The following is a 14,494-nucleotide window of genomic DNA, read 5'->3' on the forward strand; positions in this document are numbered from 1 at the left end:
TATCAGCCATTATTTTTTTTGTTAATTCACTTAGGTGGATTTTTTTTCTCTTTGATCATTCTGTGACTTTATACTTATGAAATCAGCCTGTGTATATTCTCTTTCTGAAGCCCAGTGAGCTCAACAGCATTTCAGCATGGTAAGCATTTACTGCAAATCCAGCATGCTTTTCTTGGAAAAAGTGCTTAAGCGTTCACACTGCTATTGCAAATGCACTAACTTTTAGGAATGCATCACTTACATTGTCACTGTGTCATCTGGTACCTTTACAATTTCATTTGCAGCTGTAACAGAACAAGGAACTTTTCCTCAATAATATGGCTCGCCTTTTAGAAACGGCATCAGTGTTCTTAAGTTTTGATGCTTTAAGGTAACTTGCATGCCAGCTTCACGAAGGTTGATAGTTCTGAGCTTGTTGTTATCCTGATTTCCCTTCTCTTCTTGCAGCAGAAAAATGAACAAAAATATCATAGAAAACCAACTGTTATTAAAATTTCCAAATGCATAAAAAAACCAACTTACGTTTAGTCTAAAAAAATTCATTTAAAAGCCAAACCACAAATAAATTCTAGACAGCATACGCTACACTCCGCAAAACTCTATGGGTGCACACACATGTAAACAAGTTTGCGCAATGTCTCCTTTGCTCCTGAGATCTCAAAAAAAAACCAACCCCAAACAAACAAACAAAAACTCTTAAATGTGGGAAGACTAATCTATCACATACTAACCTATTCCATTAAGTATATTTACTTGCCTGCTAGAACACCAACAAGTTTTTCCACTGAACTTTCTGAATCTTAGAGAGTAAAAAACAAAGAACAAAAGAAATAAGTTTTTCTCAGATTAAAAAGAACAATGGGGGGGGGTAAAAGCAGGCAATAAAAATTATAAAAACTCAAGATTACATTGAGATAATTCTACTTTTTTGGACTTCTGTATTCAAAAGCCATCTGTTGCGATTAGTGCTATCTTGATGTTAAGTTGGTCATCAGGATGAAGACATAGTGTCATCTGTTTTCAGTTCTAGAAGAGAACTGTTTGACATTGTTATGTAGTACATCAAGTACAGACTATGAACTGAAAGATTTCTGTAGTATGGACAACTTGATTAGCTGTAGACTGTTTTCTTTAATTCTTTATGGCCATAGAAGTTGTATGGTAATTTAATAGCTTTAATCTAATTTAGCAGTTGAGACAAAAGACTTGAGCCAGCCCTATGTAACCATTTATCCATTTGAATAATATTAATAATACAGTCACAGACTCCCAGCAGTCCAGGGGCCAGAGTTCAGGGGTGTCTTTTTTTTTAGATTTATGAGTAGTTGCAGGAAGCCAAAGAATGAGAAGAAAATTGCACCAAGTCCTTTGTGCAGATGGATGGAGTAGTGTATGCTCATACCCTATGCAAGCTGCAACAGTGCACCCAATGGAGGCAAGTCTGGGCTCTGCCCACCCTTTCCCATGGCTCTATAACCTTTTTGTTTCTTTATCATTAAAGCAGGGTTAACGCTTTCTTCATTTTCTGCCTGTTTTAGCCAAAAGTTATTTTTCCCTCTCTTTCAGTGGCAACCCAGTCTCGCTTTCTGTTGCTATCACATGCTTGCCTCGGGGTCCTCCATGACTTCCCTAGACATAATACTATTCTGGTATTAGAAAAGCTGGTGTGGATGATTCCTCGTAGCTGCTGTGGGGTTCTGACTTGCATTGCATTTCTAGAGCTAGAAATCTGTCACCTGGAAACAAGTCGTTTTTCTAACAAGTACCTTAGAAACTTAAAAGGCTGACTTCACCAACCGGTCTGATGACATTCTTGCGGTCGTTCTTTAAGAGCAATCTGTTGTGGTTTCTAATGCAGGGTCTGTTGTTGGGTGGGGTTGACTCTGCAACCCTGCTCCTTTCAGGCATGATTTGCGGTCCTATGCTGAAGCAAGGGTTAGGGGAGCCATGGTAACACAACACTGAGGCGTGTACGCTTAATACACGCACACTGCCTTGGCAAGAAGCTGAAAAACCTTCCCGAAACAGCTGCCCTAAGGAGTGAATTACAGTTTCCTCTGCCAAGGAGCCAACTACTTTGGAGTTTTGTGGTATTAATGTCTCTATCAGGACTTTGGTTTTTATTTCTGTCTCTAAGTACTTAATGTTGTATCTGTAGTGGTAATCTGCCCTCTCTTGCACTCAGATTCTTCTCGTTGGTAAACAGTACAGTGGGTAGAATGTACTTAGGTCTAGGACGTGTGAAATTACAACAGGACAGCATGTCAGGTGGCTCGCACTTCTCCAAAGTTAACCCCCTTAACTCCTTCCCTCTGTGTGCTTTGATAGATCTGAAAGGTCAGGGGTATTGGGGTATTATACAGGGGTTGGCCTTATCTAGCGTTCATGGTGAAATGTTTTGGTGCAATGAGGTAAGTTATTGTGCTTAAATTTATATTACACGAATAGACTTATTTTAAAAAGAACCTGTATTTGTGATTGCTTTGGTTTTGGGGTTTGAAACTTGAGTTTCAGGGCTGTCTCTCTTTAAAAAGTTGGTTCTTCTCGTGTAAGGTTAAGTGCTTTCTATAATGAGTTTTACTAATCCATTTGTATCTTGGTTATATGCTAAATCATTAAGGTATTTTTTTCATTTTACGAATTACAATTGACAAATGTACAAATGGTATGATACACTTGTTTTGGGTGATGTATCTATGAATTGGGGGAGGTGTTAAATATGTGTTAGAATATGGACAATGTGGAAGCTAATCCAAGCAACTGAGTCTGGTTTATACGTCATAAAGTACTAATCTAAATGCTTCATAGTTTAGCTTACAGATTGTCTGTTTTTCCTGAATTTTGCCAGTTTTGGCTCAACAGTAGAACACTCCACAGTGGCATGTTTGTGGTATTTCTGACTGAGGGTCTCAAAGAGAGAACATTCAGTCTAAGTGTAACTTAGGATTTTTGTTCTTTTATAACTTTTGCATGTGTACCTTTTCTTTTTTTTCAGGTGAAAGGCCCTTTAAGTGTCCATTTGAAGGATGTGGCAGGTCATTCACAACATCTAATATTAGAAAGGTTCACATCAGGACACATACAGGCGAAAGGCCTTATTACTGTACAGAGCCAGGATGTGGGAGAGCTTTTGCCAGTGCAACTAATTATAAGAATCATGTGAGAATACACACAGGTATATGAGTGATGTTTTGTATTTTGAAGTGCGATCTGCTTGGGAAAGGCTGTGTCATTCTCCTTGTGAAACACTGTTTTGGTGCATTGTAATTGGGTATACTCATGTTTCTATGACCTGGCTTGGTACTTTTGTTTGGGCCTCATCTCCCCTCAACTGAGGATAGGTAAGCAGTTAGGTTTTCTGCCTTGCTGTCAAGACAGAATAATTTTGGTTTGGATACAAAGTTCTTTAAAACGAATGCAAAACCTTGTCTTCAGTGGACATTGGGCTAAATTCTTAATACGGTTCTGGGGCTTGCCTCCGTTGTGAGCTGTTTCTTAAATAAGTAGCAGTAAAGCACAAGTCTGAGCTTGACTTTGGCTCACTGGTGAGTCACCCTTTCATCCCAGCTGTATCTTCCTTGCTGCTGGAGCGGTGGTCAAAACCTTCTTTTTATAGACTGGAGGTGAAAATACTTATCCAACTTGATTGTCAGGGTTAGTCAGCAGAAATAATTGGCACAAATTCGAAGGTTCTAAAATGTAAAAGCCAGTGATAGCCATATCATCTTGGTAGCCTTATATATTTTATAGAAGCACAAACAAGTTTCATAGAGGTATGTTTTGTATCTCAGATTATCTTTTTAGTTTATAATGTAATTTGGACATTTGTTTCATTGATTTTTAAATGAAAGGTGTTTTTATATGAAATCATAATTGTTTAAACATATGCTTCCTATAGATTTCTTCAGAGCTTAAAGACTAAAAAGTAAGTGAAATTGTACTAGTGTATCAACATACCTGATCATTGAGGAAAAGTATGGGGCTTCCAGTAAGAACAAAATTCTCAATACGATGCCAAACTGACATTGCAGCTTTCAGCCTGTATCATTCTGTATTCATCAGAAGGATGTTTTAGATGGAATGATAGAGAGAAAAAAGGGCCCAACTTTTACTGGTAGTAGTTTTTAAAAAAAGATAGTGAGAGGCTGCATTGATAAACTTTGTGAGCTTGAGCTTCACTGTTGCCTTTGAAGTTGAAATATGGTTGGTAATGAAGGTGTGTCACTAAACAGCATTTGTTGACAATTTTTTCTGTACATTCTGGATAAAGTTCTCTTTACCCCTTTTGTTTTTCCATACAGGGGAGAAGCCCTATGTCTGTACAGTTCCTGGTTGTGATAAACGTTTTACAGAGTATTCCAGTTTGTATAAACATCATGTTGTACATACTCATTCCAAACCATATAACTGTAATCACTGTGGGAAAACATACAAGCAGATTTCTACACTTGCTATGCACAAGCGGACAGCACACAATGACACAGAGCCCATTGAAGAAGAACAAGAGGCTTTTTTTGAGCCACCTCCAGGTTAGAGTTTCAGTCTTTGAATCTCTTACTGTAAAAAAATGGGCTGGATAATATTTTGCTGGGTTTTTATAACCAAGGAAATGAAAGCATAGATAAAAATCTGAAGTACTTAATAAAGTTATTTAACGTCTTTGTGTAGGACTTTTTAGTGTGGTAGGCAACTTGTAAACAGAAACGGAGTAATTGACCAGATCATAAACTCATTTATAGCAGTCCTGGGGATAAGAGAGAAATTTGAGTTGCAGTCCTAGCAAACCTGCTATAAAACATGAATGTGGGAAGGGACCTGAGAGAATCTAAAATGTTTGTTTGCAACCTACTGGATTTTTCTTAGGGATTTTTCTAGGAAAATGTGTAACACCATGGTTGGTGACAGTGTTTTGTGCGGGAGTAAAGGCACTGCCTTGAGAAAAGGAAAATCTGTCTTTGCAGCACCCTGATACTGTGCTGGTTTTGCTGCTAATAGCAGTTTCTGTAAACTGTCCTAGAGGCAAAGATGAAAATCAGCTCATGTGCTGCAGTACTCCTTAGAATATGTTTTTCATGGTATCATGAGTATTGAATGCTATGACTATAAAAGATCAGACTGAAGGAAGTACTGTGATAGGACAAATATCACTTGTCAAATTCTGATTTTTAGATGTGACTGAAGATAGGAAATACACGTGCAAACTGTTTTGGTCAGAAAAGTTGTTTTACTACGTGTATGTGGGAAACTGCACTGAATGCCTCAAGCAGATTTGCTATAGTCTAATTCCTTCTTTTAAGGGAATGATAAGATTCATTTGCTGAGGTTAAACATTTATGAAGATAATGAACTTACTTAAATCTTCACACAAAGGCATCACTGTGTTCTTCTGTATGTTTGTTAATTAATAACTTTTTTAAAAAGCTGCCAGTTGTGTTTGCATGGAGCCTCTTGTATGGAGAGGTTAACATTTAATGAATGAATTAGAAATGTTTGTCACCATTTTAATATTTGCTTATGAACTAAACGTGTATTTTCTTTGTGTAGTATTTATGTGTGTTAAAACTCATTGCTAAAAGATTATACCCTGTGCTCCCAAAGCAACAGACTTTCTGACTTGCTTTTGCTATCTTTCCTTCTTTTATTTTTCTCATCTTTCCACTCAAATTCTTCCATTGCAGTGTTTAAAACCTTCAAACCAGGCTGGCACTTAATCCTTGTCATTTGCTTTCCTGGCAGCATTCAGAGTATGTAAACTATCCTCTTGCCTTCTTTGTATCAAATAGGTCAAGGTGAAGATGTTCTCAAAGGCTCCCAGATAACCTATGTGACCGGTGTAGAGGGAGAAGATGTAATTTCTGCACAGGTTGCTACAGTTACTCAGTCAGGATTAGGTCAACAAGTAGCACTAATATCCCAGGACGGAACCCAACATGTAAGTAACCACAGTGTTAAAGAGTTGACAAAAATTTGTTGAGAATCCAGGCAGGTGTTTGCAGGTAGTCCATGTGCTTTCTAAAATCAGTTAGGGTTCTTGATAAATAGGTACGTGGGTTTCTTAAGGAAAGAAGCTGCTTTGGAGCTGGATCAGGATATGTTTAGGGTTGGGCCTCTAGTGGAATACCTAAATTAAACTACGTAGTCTGACATCTGAAACTGTATTAATACAAAGCTAGATTTTTTTGGCTATACTTGTTATCTTTGTCACTCTTAAAGTAGGCATGGACTATTTTAACAATTGTTATAGATACAGCCTAGTTTCTGTGGTTTCTTAGAATTCCCTGATTAGTCTATTAATATTTGATGGTCATCTTCACGGTTGTCTTGTCTGCACACACTTTGGGTGGGTGGGAAATCTTTCTAGTCTAGGTGGCTGCTTTACTAGCTATTTGGCAGTGTGCAGCTCTTACCATTTCTAACATAAACAAGAGGTTAAGGAATGCTTTGATACTACCTCCACTTGAAAATTCCCATGGATATATTTTTAAGGATTCCCATGGATATATTTTTTACGGATTTCATAAGAAATGTCATTGGGAGGAGATTTCAACACAACTGTTTTGTTTAGCTGTGGCAATGTATCGAAGGCATATGGGGAAAAGTTTATATGTCACCTGGAAAGGTAGATGAAATGCCAGTAACATGAAAGACATCTTCTAAATTCAAATTGGAAATGAAATATTAAAGGGGGCTGTTATTTTGCCAGCCCTGAACATTGCAGCTATACTAAGTAACTGGCATTTTTACCCCCTAAAATGAAGGCCTGCAGAAGCCATGACATGGAGTTCTCACATTTATTTAAATTATCCTTCAGCTTGACTTTAGTTCTGCGATGTTTTATTACCTTGTAAATCAGACATCAAATCACGTATCTGATGCCCTAATGCGTTTATACTGCAGACATCAGTAATTTATATCATTAATTTTTTATGAATTGTTTATTCGTGGTTTAAATTCTAAGCTCTCATAGGCCTCTTCAGCATTTCCATTAAGATAAAAGTATGTCAGGTGGTACTACCTTGAGTCACATTGTCCATTGTGTAAGACACATGCATAGATAATCTATCATGCAGTTATTTGGGATATGATCTTATTAACTTGGAGTTGTAGACTCTGGGGGCCAAGTATGCATCCTTTTTCTTACTACTGAGAGCCATAATTTTATTTCTGTAAACAGTAAGTGTGTCTGAAAGGTCATGGAATATTAGAACCCAATCAGTAAGAGGAACGCAATGAGGGCTTTTTGTCCAAAACGGGGACTTGGCCAAAGAGTGGCGGTGATTCTTAAGGAATGCATAAGCATGCTGTTCAGGAAGTGGAGTAACGGCTGCTAGATCTTTTGGCCAGTATGTTACTTGTGACCATGGCTTAAAATTTTTTTTCCCCACTATTACGAACAAGTTGCCTTTCTGTTCTGGATTGCTACACATTTTGTTTCAAATGAAGAAATGCTGAACCAACTAGCAGGAATTTGTTTGATAAATGCTGTTACACTTCAAATGTATATCATTGTTTTGTTTTGTTTTTTTTCAAACCTTACTTAAAAACAAATGTTATGTTGCCGAAAGCTAAGACTCAGGTATGACTTGAGCAGCAATCAAACCTTTTTTTTTTACTTCAGGAATTATTTTGTGTTTCAGGTCAACATATCCCAGGCAGATATGCAGGCCATTGGCAATACTATCACTATGGTAACACAAGATGGCACCACCATCACAGTCCCTGCCCATGATGCCGTCATCTCTTCTGCAGGAACACATTCTGTAGCGATGGTTACTGCAGAAGGCACCGAAGGACAGCAGGTAAGATAGTATCCTGCGTAGATGTGTAATGTTCCTTTATAAGATGATATAAAATAGGCGCCTAAGCCATCACAGTTCTGTCGTTCACATAGATTTATCTAAGTAAAGCAGTTTTCAACACCTAGCTATAGCATTCCTCTCATAAGAGTATGATATGTTCTACTTCAGTGCTGTACATCAATATATGGCAGAATGTTTTAAAAACAATTAGGCACCAAGAAAAAATTCTGAGGTACCAGTCCAGTAATTCATTTAGGTGTATGTAAAATAAGACCTAGAAATGCTAAGCGTTTTGCCCAAAGTCAGACAGTACATGAGTGGCAGAGCTAAGAATAGAATCCAGTACAAACTGTAACTTTATCACTTAATATTATGGGACTGTAATTTATTTGGCAGATAGGAAACATTTGTGTTAAGTATGTATTTGCAGTTTTGTTTTTAATATACAAATACAGTAGCTAATTTTTTTAGTAGAAATATAGTGATATAATTTTTAATCTTTAAGTTAAAATGCATTCCACTGTTCTAAAAATGCACCACATTAAAATGAAGATACTTATTAAGCACCGTGCTCTGTGTGTATAATCACAGGCTTATAGGCACATTTATTGAACTTCTGTGCAGTTCTGACGATATTTATATTTTGAGAGCTAATAGGTAACTTTGAGAACACAGTGATGGCAACCTTTCTTAAAAAATGGATCTTTTGCACAATAAAATTATGCTCATGAATAATAACAGCTTCAAATTTAACTTTAACTTTGAAGATAACTGTTGTATGAGGTCAGTAACGGTAACAGATATGTCATCCAGTTGATTCTCTTCCTTTGGTCTTGAAGGTTGCTATTGTGGCTCAAGACTTAGCAGCATTTCATAGTGCATCATCAGAAATGGGACATCAGCAACATGGGCACCACTTAGTGACAACAGAAACTAGACCTGTTACATTGTTGGCTACATCCAATGGAACACAAATTGCTGTACAGGTGAGATGGTGATAAATGTTTTTTTGGAGTGTTTCTTACTTCTAGAGCTAGAAGCTCCTAGTCATGTAACAAAATTATTTGAATAAGCTTGGCTCCCCTGAAAAAATAGTCCATAACCATATGATCTCATAGTTTAAACAATATATAGGGTTAGGAAGAGGAATAATAAGCACCTGATTTTCCAAATCTACTTGTAGAACTTCCAAAAAAGGGGGAGGTTAGGGGAGGGCCAAACTTCAGGTCAACTGAATCGTTCATGGGGTCACAGGTTTTCAGTGGAAAAGCGCTTTCATTCATCCTTCAGTATTACATATAGATCTGATACATATAAAGCCAAACTCTCACGGGTAAATTGCTATGAACTTACACAGATAAAATTACTGAGTTTGTTATTTGAGCCTTGAAATGGTAATAGCAAAAAAGTGTAAACAGTTATATAGAAAGATTAATAATCAAAAATCTCTGGAAATAGTAACCTTCTGTTTATGTGTCAAACCAGCACAGTACAAGCAGCAGTCTCTGTAAATAGTTCCTCACATTGTCCAAACACTGTGATGAAAGAGTAGTTTCTAGGTATGAAAGAGTTTAAATTAAATTGGGCCAATTTAAATGAAGGTGGAAACCAAGCACAAATTAAGCTTTTTATCTCGAAAGTAACTGAAAACAAAACCTAGACAAGTGTTTTCATGAATAGTTTATTCAGAGGGAAGCTTGGCTTGACTGGAAGGTTGAACGAAACTTCTAGCACAAACGATGGCCAGTATGCTACCTTACTTGAACATTAAATTAACTATGTGTATATTTTATTTTTGTTACATATGATATGATGGTAGGTTAATAGAAGCTTTTGGAAATTTTAAATCTGGAAGATACAGTATTTTAAAAATTCATCTCTTTAAACGCCATTGCAGTCAAGGGTCAAATAAATGACTGAAGGATCTTAGGGAAATTGCCACTCCAATGACAGAATTAAATTTTAAACTCAAAATAAAATAAAAGGAGTTGAATTAGTTTAAATTTTGGGTTGCATGTTAGTATCAGTCTTGCAAAGTGCCTAATACTTTTGATCCACCTCATAGCCCTCTTGATTCTGTGTTTAACTATGTGCATAAATAAGAAGTCCAGTGGGAATGTATTGAAGCTACTTTTGTATTCAAATTTACTGTGGAATTGGGACTCAACACTTCGTGGGTTTGATCTTATTGTTGTCTGGGTATCACCACAGACACACGTTTTGTTCTAGAGAACATGGACAATCGCAGGAACCATACAGCCTGAAACAGTATACAATTAGGAGAAGGATAATTTTCATGGAAGAGAGTTGAGTATATGCAACTTGAATATGGTTTGCACGATGGGCCTTAGCTCTGACAAATACCAATATAAAAGAACATCATTGTGGCTATGCAGAGAGCAGATGCTCAAAAGAGTTTCTGAACAAATCAGTATTAAGCAGTGTAAGTTAAGGTTCTTGGAAATAGCTTCAAATAGAAAAGGAAATGCAGAAAATGCACTCACAAATTTCATTTCTGGGGGTAAAATATACTTTGTCTGTGGAAGTAACAGCAACTTAAGTCTGGTTCCTTCAAACTGTTCGTATTCACTGAAACTAATATGAGATCAAAACCTTTGGGCATTTGAGTCTCAGGATTAATGCTGCAGTCTAAGTGTATGTAGGCATGGTACTTCTTAAGAGCTCAGATTGAAAGGAATTGTGTTAATATCTTCAAGCAGAGAGATTGTTATTTTCCCCTTTGTTAAATGGAAAATAGCAAGTCAGATGCTAATTGAAGAGCAATGAAAGTCGAGAAGGTCATAATTCTGAACTCCTGTCTTTTGCACTAAGCTGGCAGTAATCAAAACTGCATGTAAGAGAGAGCCTATCAGAAGGCAATTGTTTGCATGAGAGGAAGAAAAAAGTAACTTGCATCCTCAGCAGTGTGTCCTTTGAATGAAAGGAAAACATAGGCACTCTCTGCACATGCCCCTCTTTTGTTACCAGAAGTGAAGCTTTTGGTGGAACTATCTTTATATTAATTAAACTTAAAATATACAATACAAATAAAAGAGAGGATTCAAAATTAAAATATTATTGATTATTCCTGAGTTCTTGATTGTTTCTCTTTTGTACTTTGATACTAATAAATGAATCCATTTGGTTTCTAAATACTGATAAAGCCAGTAGCTTGATAGCCAGATTGAAGTCCTAAGGAGGTGGTAACAGAGCTCTTCTTGATTTGAGTGGCTCCAGAATGTGATATCCAGTGACTGTAAAAACAAGTTACAGACGATATTTACAACTGTCCCATTAGGTCTATCCATCTGTCAAATAATCTGGTTTTACTTTGCACAGTCGCATACATCTTTCTCCCTAGCCAATAGGAAATGGCCAGCTTTACATTCCTGTTAGGTTGAGGTTGTCTTCAGTGTTCCCATCACTGGATGTATGTGCATGGTGTACATATTATAAAACTCCATGGATTCTTTCCCAAAATTGTGTCCAGTTGTCTTTATTCAGGGTTGGTTGATGTTGCTTCTGACACTGCCAGATACATTGATGGCCTTGTAGTTAACAACTGCAAGATAATCTTCTAACTACTGTAGAATTGAATAGCGTCATCATGACTGCTTTGTTATACAGTCAGGATTCTGCAATAAGTATACACTTTTTATATATATTAATGTCATATGGTGTTCCAAAGAGCTGACTTTCTGCAAGAGAGTTAAGAAAAATGATGTTTGTTTGCTTTACCAGTGTTAAATGTAATTCAACAGCTACCATGACTTTTGAAAGCCTTATCTTAGCTTTGTTACATCTGCCAAGTTGAAATATCATCTACTTTGTGTGTCATGAAATGTGTTTACCATGCAGCAGTTCTTTGAAGAAAATGTATTCGGTAGACACACAAACTCAGTTTAATCTGCTATCGGAAGCTATCTTAATTGTCATGCTGAGTAGATAGCTGCTGGTACATATTACCCAGAAGAGGTGTGACAATACTGATCACACTTACTTGTGCTAAAGTATTGATCCACATCTAGATCTTTGATTTATTTTCTTTTTTTATTTTTAACATTTATATCCATGTGTAACACTTTGGATTTATTTATGTCTGAATGCATTTGTTTCAGCTTGGAGAACAACAGTCTCTGGAAGAAGCCATTAGAATAGCCTCCAGAATACAACAGGGTGAAACACCAGGGATTGATGATTAACTTCTAAAACTGCTACCAGAACAATAGAGTGAAAGGTATTTTATTTTCAATCAACAAAGGTCCATGCCAGCAGCAACCCATAAAAACTTTGAAGTTCCCCGCTCATTGATACTGTGTACACGTTTTATGCAAGAGCGAAGAACATTTTGTAAGTTTTGTGTACATAACCCTTGGAATGGACTGACATCATCTACTTCCAACACTTGTATATTCAGGAATATGGAATTAGGATTATATAGTAAATTTCCTTGTTATCCTTTCATCAGATTTCAGACTGGTCTACAAGCAAGTGAAAAATTAAATGGAAGTATTGGAATTAATTTTTAATGTCACGTACAAATAATGAAGGCATTACTGAAGATTTCAAATTTTTAAAATACTATTAAAAACCATCATTTCAGGAACCCTTACAAGTAATAGAGATGACAGCGCCTTTTAAATTGCATTCCATAAATGGAAAAGTCTTGGATTTTGAGCCCACTGTAAATCTTCATGTTTTGATTTGTTTCATACGGATTTGAATACTCTTTAGATTATCCACCCCATCACATTCACTGTAAATACAGACTGTTAATGCTGGAAGTGCTAATTATATTATCTTTAAATTGGATTATGTACAAAGGAGAAACTTTGGTTGTTCAATATTAAAGGAAGTAAATCTAATGATTTTGTTTCTTTACGTATTTTACTTAAGATGTTACTCAAATTATTATGCAATAAAATATAGCAAGATTGTATTGTCTAGATAGGATGATATTGTCGTGTGGCGTACTGTTTTACTTTTTAATGAGACTGAAGTTCAAATTATTTATTTACGGCCTTGTATAAATTTTTCCAAAGTCTATTTATCATAAACTTAAATTTTTGACATATTAATTTTGATCATAATCCACTATAGTGTATTAAGTAATTAGTGTTAATAGTTATTTTAAACATTTTAAAACACTACAAGAATGATTAAAATAGTAATTAGTCAACCAATTTTGACTAAGTAAACTACCTGTTTTCAAGAGGAATATTTTCAAAGGGTGCATTTGCAGCATAAGTACAAGTACTAATAGTCTGTTTTCAACAGTTCTGAGTGCCTGCTACTACCATTCAGTACCTAGGATATGCTGATAATTAGTGCTTTTGAAAATCAGGACACAAGTTACTAGAAAAAAGGGATTATTAATAATGATGTAAGTACAATGCTCCTCTCCACCTATCATTCTGTAAAGGAAAAAATCCATTGTAGATATGTCTAACACATACAGTAAAACGTAACTTTAAATTTTTTTTATATGAAAAAGTGTCTTTACTCGTCTTGTTAAGTAAGCTTGTTAAGCAAGTTAAAATTTTTTGGCTTCATGTAAGATTCAGTGCTTATTTTAGATGAGTGTCAAGAGCACTTCTGAAACTGAAGCCTCACCTTTTACCTTCTCAAGGGAAGGATTAAACATCTTCTGGATGAAGTGTTAATCAAGTAATCATTTTATAAGTATTGTGAGGTACACATTTTACAAAAAAAGTTAAGTCCATAACTATGTACCTTGCGGTATTTGACCTCCAAAAAGGCCAAGTTTGAATAGAATGAAGCTAATTTATTGTGAATTACTATATCAGTGTGGGTTGCAGCCTTTTATGTTTTTCATACAGACGGCCAACTGAAAAGTGCAGTGAAAGAATACACTACTGTGGGATAGGTGTGGACAAAGCAAAGACTGTTCTCTGGATCCATTACAAAGTAAAACTTGGAAACATTGAGGTTGTCTGTAACTTTTGTATAGGATTGAGGCTATTTGCTCACTTAGGTGCCAGTTTTCCTGAAGTAGTGTAATTCTTGATATCCCATGGAGATAAATGTACTATGCAAGGAGGATTAACTGCCTGTCAACTAGATCAGTTTCTTAGTATTTATCACCTTTTAGAAATTAAAGATGTATCATTTGACATAACTGTTCAAGGGTTTTTTTCTTAAATTTCATTGCTAATAGTTTCTGGAAACGGTGGCTGGAATGGTGGCTTTGACTTAGTAAAGAAATAACTTCAGTTCTTACTTCTTCTCGTTTCCCAGGACATTTTCTGACCACTGTACAACTGTGAGTATTCTTTCCTCTTTCATACTAGTTGGTTTGCTGCAAGGCATTCAGAACTAGCTCAGTCAGGAAAAGCTGCAGTATTTTTTAAATTATTTCTCTTACTGCTATCTTACCAGTTATTCTTGCAAAACTCCCAAGTCAAAGGTTGTGCTTCCATGTTGTGCTAGCTACCCCTATAAAGGAAAACATAACTTACTGAATAAATAAGCCAGACTGACTTAGACTGCTTAGTGTTTAAAGAGAAGCTGAGGTGATTATATGCGTCTTATCTGTGAGGCCTGTATTCATCATAGACTTGTTTTCAGGGTGGAGAGATCTGTGTGATTTTCTGCCCTGCTTCCATTCAGACCAGAGTGGAAGGGAGCTGTTTTGGTAAGCTGATGCTCCATGTTGGTGTCAGAAGGACCTGTAG

The 14,494-nt window shown here is 36.3% G+C and overlaps 1 protein-coding gene across 3 annotated transcripts in view; it reads left to right on the forward strand.

Moving 5' to 3' along the window:
* The window catches only part of ZNF143 (zinc finger protein 143), a 28,938-nt gene extending 14,911 nt beyond the window's left edge, over positions 1-14,027 (forward strand). For 2 of the 3 annotated variants that reach the window (XM_009328569.1, XM_009328571.1), the window contains exons 10-15: positions 2,996-3,175; positions 4,302-4,529; positions 5,784-5,932; positions 7,638-7,799; positions 8,639-8,785; positions 11,918-13,946. In XM_009328569.1, coding sequence (XP_009326844.1) covers positions 2,996-3,175; positions 4,302-4,529; positions 5,784-5,932; positions 7,638-7,799; positions 8,639-8,785; positions 11,918-12,001 — 950 coding nt within the window. In that variant the 3' untranslated portion in view covers positions 12,002-13,946. Of the gene's footprint in view, positions 1-2,995; positions 3,176-4,301; positions 4,530-5,783; positions 5,933-7,637; positions 7,800-8,638; positions 8,786-11,917; positions 13,947-13,977 lie in introns of those variants that run through there. The other variant, XM_009328570.1, reaches the window with a different exon arrangement.
* Positions 14,028-14,494: the final 467 nt, after the last annotated feature.

The sequence above is a fragment of the Pygoscelis adeliae genome, unplaced genomic scaffold (assembly GCF_000699105.1).
Source record: "Pygoscelis adeliae isolate BGI_AS28 unplaced genomic scaffold, ASM69910v1 Scaffold166, whole genome shotgun sequence".
NCBI lineage: Eukaryota > Metazoa > Chordata > Aves > Sphenisciformes > Spheniscidae > Pygoscelis > Pygoscelis adeliae.